Source organism: Paramormyrops kingsleyae, chromosome 1, assembly GCF_048594095.1.
Source record: "Paramormyrops kingsleyae isolate MSU_618 chromosome 1, PKINGS_0.4, whole genome shotgun sequence".
NCBI lineage: Eukaryota > Metazoa > Chordata > Actinopteri > Osteoglossiformes > Mormyridae > Paramormyrops > Paramormyrops kingsleyae.
This window is the reverse complement of record NC_132797.1, coordinates 588,614-600,000: the sequence shown is the minus strand read 5'-3', so window position 1 is coordinate 600,000 and position 11,387 is coordinate 588,614. Positions and strand designations below refer to the sequence as shown.

Below are 11,387 nucleotides of genomic sequence, written 5' to 3'. Positions count from 1 at the left end.
AAAGCCGGAGGCCTGGCAGCGGCTCATAGCCGGGTGCTAAGCTAAAGCCGGAGGCCTGGCAGCGGCTCATAGCCGGGTGCTAAGCTAAAGCCGGAGGCCTGGCAGCGGCTCATAGCCGGGTGCTAAGCTAAAGCTGGAGGCCCGGCATGGCCCATAGCCGCGTGCTAAGCTAAAGCCGGAGGCCCGGCATGGCCCATAGCCGGGTGCTAAGCTAATGCCGGAGACCTGGCAGTGGCTCATAGCCGGGTGCTAAGCTAAAGCCGGAGACCCAGCATGGCCCATAGCCGGGTGCTAAGCTAAAGCCGGAGGCCCGGCATGGCCCATAGCCGGGTGCTAAGCTAAAACCGGAGGCCCGGCATGGCCCGTAGCCAGGTGCTAAGCTAAAGCCGGAGGCCCGGCAGTGGCTCGTAGGCAGGTGCTAATGCTGTGTTCCATTTGGACTCGTAACTCATAGTCAGAAATTTCAACTGGAACGCCCCCTGAAGTTCCTACTCATGAAGTCGGATAAAGAGATACAACCCCAAGCTCAGAATCCAAGATGGCTGCGCTCTTTAACAGAAGTTAAAGCTGTAGTTTTATAGTTTTTATTATGCGCAAAATACTACATGATGTGTTGTTATCCACTGATATTGCTAACAATAGCTAACAATTAACTGGGCTAGAACTGGGTCCAGTTTCAGTAAGCAGGATTTCTTGCTTAAGCAGACAACTTGTTGGATTTAAGGTAGTGTAAATGTAAGTGAATGAGGATAAAGGCCATTTAAACTGGGATAAATTAAATCCAACAAGTTATCCAGGTAAGCAAGAAAGTTTGCTTTTTGAAACTGGTCCCTGGTATTGTTAAATGGCTTTCTGACTTGCTGTACTGAAATGCAGTTAACTCGTGTGTGATGTCATTCTCAGTTCCGAGTTTCGACCTCCGAAGTAAAAGGAAGGCAGCATAAGCAAATGTCGGAGGCACGGCTATGGCCCATAGCTAAGTTCTAAGCTAAAGCTGGGCTAGTATTTATTAACAGATGAGTTTTCTTGGGGAATTTTTATGGTGTTCGTTTGATGGCAGGAATTGGCTTTCCTCCAGATGTACATTTTAAATCTCTTAATGTTAATGTATTTCAAAATATTTTTGCTTTCATTTGTAGTATTATCTGAAACTGGCAGAGAAATGTTTTTGTGGTATTGTCCCCTAATGGTTTGGAGGTGGTATTACATGCTGCTCTCTGCTTAACTAAGACCCATGGTGTCTCCCTCCCAGATCAGCCACAGCGACTGCCCCCACCTGACGGAGCCTTGACCCCAGACCCCCAGGGTGGCCCCTATGCTGGCCTGAGTAATGGTAACGGGGTCCCCCCCCCGGGCACCACGCACACGGCCGCAGAGCCCAGGAAGCAGCCATCACCTGTGTCACACAAGGTGCAGCGCAAGCTACAGTCCAGCCTGTCAGTCAGCAGCGGCGGCAGCCGGAGGAGCAAGGGCAGCTCCACAGCCTCCCACAAGCCGGGCTCTTCCCCAGAAGGTAGGGAGCGCCACCTGCTGTTGCATCAGTCTTTAAAGCAGGGCCTCATATTCAGGTGCAAGTTTGCTATTTTTGGGGCCCAACTCAAAAAGTTACCTTGGGGTCCTCCACTGGTATAGTGACAGATTGTGGCCAACAGTAGGGTCCCAAACCTCAAGAGGCCCACACAAGTGTATGGCTTTAGTGGTAGTATACCCTGCCAAAGGGGGTGGTTATGAAGCAAGGGTGCTTTTCCACCACACCAGGTACCGTACTTTTGGTACTTCAAGAAAGTACCAAATATGCGGTACTTCAAGGTGTTGGTTTTCCACTGGCATAAAAACTAGTACCAGCACTGAATGAAATCACAACTCGAGGCAGGGTCTTTTGTACTGAATTCTAAAAATGGCTGTAGTATATTATATGGCTTGGTGATGTGCAATATTAATACCAACATCGCATGTACAATCCTTCATCGCTAGTCAGCTATATTAAAATAAGGCTTTTTCTTACTTTGAGTTCTGTATGGACATTATAGTGCAGGGGGCTTAAAGTTTCACTAAAATATTTTTACTCTGTCATAGGGGGAAAAAAAACTTAGCAAGCTTTGCAATTTTAATTATTATTCCTTTTATAGACTCTTATCTGTTTAAAAATCAGTTTAAAGTTTTACTTCCGCTGATTTTGCATAAACTCTGTATGTATTCTCCAAGACAATCGCAATCATTTTCATCCTTGTCCTTTAAATCACTCGATGATGGGTTTGTGAGAAATTTACGGGCTCCTTTTTTGTTTTATAAATACCCCAATATCTATTACAACAAAATCACATTGTTATATTTATAAAATCGCTAGGACAGCACGCTATACTTTTTAATTTTGTGTCATGCCATCATGATCTTTTTGTTGTATCTATTCTTCCAGCCAAATCACTTTTTTTTTTTTTTACTTTGTTTATCATTGTTTTTTGAGTTCGCAACTGTTTTCAAGGCGGCGTTTGTGTTGTGTTTCAGAAGCAGGCTATTTGCATAACCAATCGACAAAGAAAGCGTTTCAAGTCCCACCCCAAAGTACCGAGGTACCAAAGAAGTACCCCAGCTGGTTTGGCACTTTCGGTACTGGCACTTTCGGTACTGGTACTCGACCAGAAGTCAATAGAAAAGGGATAGCACTGGTAAAAGTACGGTACTTGGTGCTGTGGAAAAGCACCCAAATAAGTGAATTATCCAGAAACTTCTGGCATAACATGCTGTGTGGGAAGGAAAGGCAGCTGAGCCAGGAGGGTCACATGACTCCTCTACACAAATACACACACACGCTGGCAAGGACACGTTAAGTCGTGGGAGGGTCACATGACTCCTCTACACAAACACAAACACACTGGCACGCGCATGCAGTTAAGCCACAGGAGAGCCCACCCGCAATAGCGGCACGCTCAGACCCTGGCGAGTGCTCCAGGCTGTCGTTTGCTGAATATAATCAGAGGAGATCACACTGGCCCCAAGGCAGCATGTTCAGCGTGACACATTGCCCCCCCACACTCAACAATCAGCCATGAGCAAGGCTGTGAAATTGGGATGGGTGTCACATCGAAGGTGCTGGCCTGGAGCCACCAGGGTGAGACTTTTTAATGAGGTCGGAAGTGTGTGGGACCCCTCCCCCCCACGCACTCCGCCAGACCCTAACAGTGCCCCATCATTAACGGCGACCCCCCCGGCGAGCCACATCTCGCCCCTCCTTTGTCTGGGAGCTCTTTCCTATCCCCCATTTCCATGCCAAGTGGCGCTCTGTCCTCTTTTTACTTCTTACTAATTATAAGGAAATATTATGAATGCCCAGCCATGGCTTGGCGCCCCCTCCTGGTTTGCTCGCTGCCTTGTGCCTGTAGCCTCCAGGATAGGCCCCGGGCCCCCGCCACCCTGACTAGGCCAAGCAGTTGCAGAAGATGGATGGATGGATGGATGGATTAGTAATGCCAGACTACCAAATGGCTTGCCAAGTCATGCGTTATCATAATGCGGTCCGCCTGCCAGATCATGATAAAACTAATATCGAAAGGTTAGCAGATTAATTTTTATTATGCAAAACGAGCAAGGAAGTGAATCATTAATATTAGTGAAGAATTTATTTGCCAGGTATGGAGATACGGCTGGAGATACCGCTGCTGTACAGAGGTCATGTTGTAGGGTTATGTAGGTTTTCACTTTTTTTCATGCTATCTGTAGGGATGATAGTCTGACTTCCTTAAGTTTTCTCCTATAAGATGTATTTTCTGTTGCGTCGTAGTGCTGATTGCGGCTTTCTTCCTCTGTCTGCAGCATCATGCTTTCTTTGGCTGCCTCTGCCCCCCCGCTGTCATCTGAAACGCTTATTAAAAACGTCGGGATTAGCTTGTTTGAGCGCGACCGAGTGGTTCAGTTCTGGCGGCTGTGTGTCCACTATCTAGTGTATCGCCTGTTTCCCCTCTAGGGGCTCGGTCCTGCTAAATGGGCCGCAGTCCCATGCTTCACACGGTACATAGCCTGTCCCCCTGCTGCCCAAACCCACAGTCAGCCTGGTGCCCAGTCCCACAAGTCGGCCGAGCTCTTGGGCAGATAGAGGTCCTTCGTTTTGGCTGTCAGCGGTGGCCGGCCACCTTTCCTATGCAAGGACCTTTCCTCTGACTTTCTAGCTGGCCTGCCTTCTGCCTGTGCTCTGTCCCCTTTGGCTAGGCTATGTGGGCCTCTCGCTGGCACTTACATGGCCGCCCTCACAGTCATGTGACTCCCAGGTCCCCTGCCTACGTGCTTCCCTTGTATAACGTACCTCAGTGACAGTACCTCATGTAGTATTTGCAGACTGGCCTCCTGCCCCCCCCCTCCACCCCTCTCATGGTTCCCTCTTTAAACTCCAGTGTGTTACTCTGCAGTGTTTGCAGGCTGGCCCCCCGGCCCCTCCGCCCTGCCCCTGTCATGGTTCCCTCTTTAAACTCCAGTGTGTTACTCTGCAGTGTTTGCAGGCTGGCCCCCCGGCCCCTCCGCCCTGCCCCTCTCATGGTTCCCTCTTTAAACTCCAGTATGTTACTCTGCAGTGTTTGCAGGCTGGCCCCCTTGCCCCCCCCCTCCACCCCTCTCATGGTTCCCTCTTTAAACTCCAGTATGTTACTCTGCAGTGTTTGCAGGCTGGCCCCCTTGCCCCCCCCCCGCCCTGCCCCTGTCATGGTTCCCTCTTTAAACTCCAGTGTGTTACTCTGCAGTGTTTGCAGGCTGGCCCCCCGGCCCCTCCGCCCTGCCTTTCTCATGGTTCCCTCTTTAAACTCCAGTGTGTTACTCTGCAGTGTTTGCAGGCTGGCCCCCCGGCCCCTCCGCCCTGCCTCTCTCATGGTTCCCTCTTTAAACTCCAGTATGTTACTCTGCAGTGTTTGCAGGCTGGCCCCCCGGCCCCTCCGCACTGCCCCTCTCATGGTTCCCTCTTTAAACTCCAGTATGTTACTCTGCAGTGTTTGCAGGCTGGCCCCCTTGCCCCCCCCCCCCCCGCCCTGCCCCTGTCATGGTTCCCTCTTTAAACTCCAGTGTGTTACTCTGCAGTGTTTGCAGGCTGGCCCCCCGGCCCCTCCGCCCTGCCTCTCTCATGGTTCCCTCTTTAAACTCCAGTATGTTACTCTGCAGTGTTTGCAGGCTGGCCCCCTTGCCCCCCCCCCGCCCTGCCCCTGTCATGGTTCCCTCTTTAAACTCCAGAGTGTTACTCTGCAGTGTTTGCAGGCTGGCCCCCCAGCCCCCCGCCCTGCCCCTCTCATGGTTCCCACTTTAAACTCCAGTGTGTTACTCTGCAGTGTTTGCAGGCTGGCCCCCTGGCCCCCCCGCCCTGCCCCTCTCATGGTTCCCTCTTTAAACTCCAGTGTGTTACTCTGCAGTGTTTGCAGGCTGGCCCCCCAAGCCCCCCGCCCTGCCCCACCCCTCACATGTCTCCCCACTACTCCTAAAATCCACTCCTGACCATTTCCAGATGTTTCTAGCTATTTTCTCCCAATCGTTTCTGCTGCTGTTTGTTGTGATTTTTTCCCCCCGCTCACGGCTAGCTTGTGTTATTCTTCTGCATATTTTTTCCTCCCTATGGCATCTTGTTGCAGTGCCTGCTTCAAAATGTCAGAATCAAGACAAACCTGAGAAACCCAAATCTATTTTAGTTGAACTACTTCTCTGTTTAAATCTACAGTACATATCCCCATATCTATATATTTCTCAACAATTGAAATGTTTCATATTTAAAGTACCAGACACCTGCCCGCTTTTAGTGCGATTAATGATCATTTTACTGCCTGAATCTCAGCGTTGGATTTGTAAATATTTTTCTGTGCTCTACACAGTAAGCTTGGCATGTCAATGGTAACTCAACAAGTAGAGCATTTCACAAACAATGCATGTTCTCGGGTTCAAATCCCAGGGAGCAGACATACATTGTAACCCCTGCCTGCTACTGTAAGTAGCCTTGGGTAAAAGCATCATATACGCACACACCAGTGACACTGAACGCTAACCCAACTTCAGCAGTAGGAAACATGGTGCTTTCATTAAAACACTAATTATCTAATGACTTGAAAATGAAAGGAAAATTGTCTTAAGTAAGTAATGCAAGTGACTCCTCTGTCTTCTTCCTGCCAAAAATACGTCAAGCACCTAAGAAATGCATTAAACTGGCAGTGATGTTTGATTATTCGGGAAATTCTGGGGGCTTCCTAATCGGACCAGTATTCCCAGCAGCACTGGAAGGACACACCCTCCTGAAGCACTGGGTTACCCTCAGACCTGCTCTCGTCCCGTGAGCTTGATGGATTTACAACGCCAATTCCAAAAAAGTTTGGACATTGTGCAAATTGTAAATAAGAACAGATTGCAATGATATGGAAATCTCATAAACCCATATTTTACTCAAAACAGAACATTGAAAACATATTAAATGTTTAAACTGAGAAATTGTGTCATTTTAAGGAAAAAATAAGGTAATTTTGAATGTCATGGCAGCAACACGTCTCAAAAAACTTGGGACAAGGTCATGTTTACCCCTGTGTGGCATCTCCTCTTCTTTTAATAACAGTCTGTAAACGTCTGGGGACTGAGGAGATCAGTTGCTTGACTTTTGGGAGAGGAATGTTGTCCCATTCTTGTCTGATACAGTTGCTCAAGTGTCCTAGGTCTTCCGTGTCGTATTTTTCTTTTTATGATGCGCCAAATGTTCTCAATGGGTGAAAGATCTGGACCACTGGCAGGCTAGTTCAGTACCTGGACCCTTCTTCTACGAAGCCATGATGTTGTAATTGATGCAGTGTGTGGTTTGGCATTGTCATGTTGGGAAATGCAAGGTCTTCCCTGAAAGAGACGTCGTCTGGATGGGAGCATATTTCGCTCTAGAACCTGGATATACCTCTCAGCATTGATGGTGCCTTTCCAGATACAGTTTGCAAGCTGCCCCTGCCATATGTACTAATGCACTCCCATACATCAGAGATGCTGGCTTTTGATCTGAACGATGACAACATGCTGGGTGGTCCTTTAACTCTTTAGTCCAGATGATACTGCGTCCCCGGTTTCCAAAAAGAATTTCAAATTTAGATTCGTCTGACCACAGAACAATTCTCCAATTAGCCACAGTCCATTTTAAATGAGCTTTGGCCCAGAGAAGACGTAGGTGATTCTGGATCATGTTCAAATACGGCTTCTTCTTTGAATGATAGAGTTTTACCTGGCATCTGCGGATGGCACGATGAATTGTGTTCACTGACAGTGTTTTCTGGAAATATTCCTGAGCCCATTTTCATTACAGAATCATGCCTGTTTGTGATGCAGTGCAGTCTAAGGGCCCAAAGATCACCAAGATCCAGTATGGTTTTCGGCCTTGTCCCTTACGCAAATTCTTGGTATCTTTTGATTATATTGTGTACTGTAGATGATGATATATTCAACCTTGTTTTTACATTTTTCACACTGAGGAACTTTTTTCTGAAATTGCTCAACTATTTGTCGACGCAGTGTTGGGGGGATTGATGATCTTCTGCCCATCTTTACTTCTGAGAGACGCTGCAGCTCTAAGATGCTCTTTTCATACCCAATAATGTTACTGACCTGTTGCTATTTGACCTAATTAGTTGCGAATTGTTCCCCAGCTGTTGCCTTTTGTACCACTAACTTTTCCAGCCTCTTATTGGCCATGTCCCAACTTTTTTGAGACACATTGCTGTCATGAAAATCAACAAGCCAATATTTTTCATGAAATTGCAAAATGTCTCATATGCAACATTTGATATGTTTTCTATGTTCTTTTGTGAATAAAATATGGGTTTATTATCTTTCCATGTCATTACATTGTGTTTTTATTTACAATTTGCACAACGTCCCAACATTTTTGGAACTGGGGTTGTAATTCTCCTCCCTAACACCCTCTCGCATTCTCTCTTCCTGGGCCTTCCAGACTGCTGCGTCCACTGCATCCTGGCCTGCCTCTTCTGCGAGTTCCTCAGCCTGTGCAACATGGTGCTGGCGCAGGCATCCTGCGGCGGCTGCAGCTCGGAGGCCTGCTGCTGCTGCTGCGCAGATGACCTGGGAGACGACTGCAACTGCCCCTGCGACATGGACTGTGGCATCATGGACGCCTGCTGCGAGTCCTCCGACTGCCTGGAGATCTGCATGGAGTGCTGTGGGATCTGCTTCCCCACATAAAGGGGCCCCACACCACCTGCTCATGCTCGCCCCCAGCGGCCACTCCACATTGATTCCCGAGAAGTTCAGGATCCCCCCCATTCTGTCATGAACTTCAAAGAACCACAGACAAACTCTGAAGGTCCTCAGTACAAAGATATGCAGATGGTCCAGCATGGAGACTTTATCGACTCCCGTGATATTGGTAACATTTTTTACAATAGATATCCTGTATCAAAATTAGTTTTTATAAAGGCAATATAGTTTCCTATGCTACACTAGGGCTTTTAGCAACATGCTACATTAGTGTAATGTTATGAGAAACTGTACATCTGGTATAATGGGATGGTGTGCGTGTCAGTCACAGGCCGCCTGTGCATGGCGTCTGTGTCAGCCACAGGCCGCCTGTGCATGGCATGTGTGTCAGTCACAGGCCACCTGTGCGTGGCGTCTGTGCATGGCGTGTGTGTCAGCCACAGGCCGCCTGTGCATGGCGACTGTGTCAGCCACAGGCCGCCTGAGCTGTCCTCCACCAGCTTCAGAAGCCAAAGCACAGTGCACAGACAGTGATGCGGAAATGTCCATCTTACTGATTCCAGAGACGCCAAAGAATATTCTGAAAGTCTAAGAAACATGGAAGCTACATGACACTGTATCTCCTTCTAGACCATCCCCTCATTCTCTCGATAGAGTAAATCAGTAACCTTTTCTATGAGAAATCAGGGTTTTTAATTGGAGTAGTTATTGTATTAATTTTGGACATTTCTGTAGCATAGAGAGCAAATACTGTAGAAGTAAAAAATTATTTTGTTTTAACATCATCTACTGTAGCTTGCTAAACCTTTAAATCATTATCCTGACTGCTTTAGTTGCCATAAGAAAAAGTGCAGCAACTCTACAGAAAAATCAGCTGAGGGTCTGTGAGATGCACGTTTTTTTGTTTGCTTCTATGGTGAAGAGTTGGCTCCAGCCAGGATTTTAACATTGTGAAGTGAAACTGTTTTACTATCAAACTAGTGGATGAGTTTTTTATACTAATAATCGAAATGAGCTTCCTGCAGATGTTTAAAGGAGAGACTAGTTTATCCTCTGTGCCTCTTGGAGCAAATTTATTAACTCAGCAAATGATTAGCAGGATGTTTGAGTAACAGCTCAGGCTACCAGCCTTTAAACTGGACTCTTGTTGGGAATACTGGCTTCCAGGACTGATATTTCAGTTTATTTTGTTTTCAGTGTTACTACGTGAAGGTTTCTCCATTTCAGTAACGTAGTGACCTGTCTCAGGATCAGTGAACTTTTTTTCCCCTTGTCATATGGTTAATTTCCTATGGTATGTGTTCAAACCAAGCTGATGTGATTCTCAACACGCATTTACTTCACATTAATCGTTATTATTCAAATAATACTTGTTGGAATGTGTTCCTGGAAGCTGAAAGTCATTAATAACCCACTTTGGGGGAATCATTGTGACTCCAGCCATGATAAGTGACACTGGATTGTGAGCAAATCAAAGAAATGCAAAAACGGTATGTTTTACTGTACCGAAAATACACGCTAATGTGGCTCAGCAAAAATCCCATCACACAAGGCAAGTCTGTGCTGCTTGATAGAAACAATGCAAGTCATTTGACATACTTTACAATATTAGGAAGTCTTATCTGGGAATGTTGCGATCATTTTCCTTGACTGATATAGAACCATATCTCTGTGCCATTAACAGCGTCTGTAATCCTGTGATTAGGACAGAGTGTCTGTTTGTTTTCAGCAGATCATCTCTGCAGCACAAGCTGTACACTAATACAGGTAAATACTAAACTAAGGCTTTTCTGTTCGATCTCTGATGTTTTTACTACTAGAATTTATTTGCTGTTACCTGGGAAAACAAGACAAATGTGAAAGTCCAGTTTTAAAATAGCTTATTTATCAGTTATCACCATGGATTTCTTATTGGGATTATAAATCCGAATGCTCTAGACGTGCAGAATGAGCGCCCCTTGATAACGTTAATAGCATTTCCTGTGTTCTATACTGTAACTTTTGTCATTTTGTTCTATACTGTATCTGACATAATCATAATCCTGCTTTTGCTGTATTTGTCATTTTGAGTCATTATGGTGAACACTATTTGGAAAATAAAACCGATTTCCTTTGAGTGGCGGTGTCATGGTCATGTGCTCTCTGCCGAAGGAAGCCCTTCCGGCTGCTAGTCCCTGTTCCTCCGAGTCTGACTCCGAGCCACTTGGGGTGACTCATAGAAACTCAATACACAGCCTTTTTCATTCTGAAAGCTGGCCTCCTCTCATGTGAACAGGATTGGCGATGATTAAGAGTTTGAGTGTTACACTGTGATTCGCTGTCGGTTGTTGCTAGGGAAAAAATGAACATAAATCCAGATCTGTACATTTTCTCGTTAGCAGAGTGTTTGGTCCCAGAAAGAAAACAGATGCACATGACAGTCACATGGTTAGTCCACATACATGTCACTGGTGTGAAGCAGCATGGAGTCGCCATGGTGGTGCAGGGCTCGATTTGGGTGAGCTTTGTGGTTTCCATGGTGATGATAACCAGCCCCCAGCCCACAGGTACATATTAATGAAACACAGCTGGGCCTGGTTGGCCTAATTGTTTCATTAGGGTCATCTGGGTGTATTCAGGATAGAGTCTGTAAGAAAGATACCTACATGGGGGCTTTTCCACCATTTTAGCTTTCCTTTATAAAAGGGTTGTTTGTTTAGGTATTTCCTAAAATAGTCGTTTTTTCGGTTAAGCCTTGTGACACAGTGCCTGTGCTCCTCCACGCTTCACCGTGCTCCTCCGCGCTACCAAAAAGTCCCAAGTAAGGAGAAAAAAAACCTTTGGCTGCCCCCCCCCCCCCGGCAGACTGACATTCCTGAAAACAGAAAAGAGTGGACATGCTTGCTAAAAGCTGGCTGTAAGCTGTGATTAAGGATCAAGACAAAGTCCATCGATGAGTCTGTTCTCCACGCTGGCCTGTGTAGGTGCCACTGAAGGCTGCACCCACGATGATGCAGTTCGTAGGTCCCATTCGCGATGTCACCCCTCCATGGGACTGAACCAGGACTCCAGCTCTGATGGTGCCCACCCCGGGCACCACCCGGACATGTGGGAATGCAGAGAACATGGACGGTCAGGTAGATACAATCACACTACAGCAGCACCAGCAGCCATAGTTATGGTGTGTTAGGTTGCGGGTAATAAGCTAA

The 11,387-nt window shown here is 46.8% G+C and overlaps 1 protein-coding gene across 2 annotated transcripts in view; it reads left to right on the top strand.

Moving 5' to 3' along the window:
- mdfic (MyoD family inhibitor domain containing) overlaps positions 1-10,315 on the top strand; it is a 21,542-nt gene extending 11,227 nt beyond the window's left edge. For both annotated transcript variants that reach the window (XM_023832732.2, XM_023832731.2), the window contains exons 4-5: positions 1,253-1,513; positions 7,937-10,315. In XM_023832732.2, coding sequence (XP_023688500.2) covers positions 1,253-1,513; positions 7,937-8,184 — 509 coding nt within the window. In that variant the 3' untranslated portion in view covers positions 8,185-10,315. The remainder of the gene's footprint in view (positions 1-1,252; positions 1,514-7,936) is intronic.
- The last annotated feature ends 1,072 nt before the right edge of the window (positions 10,316-11,387 follow it).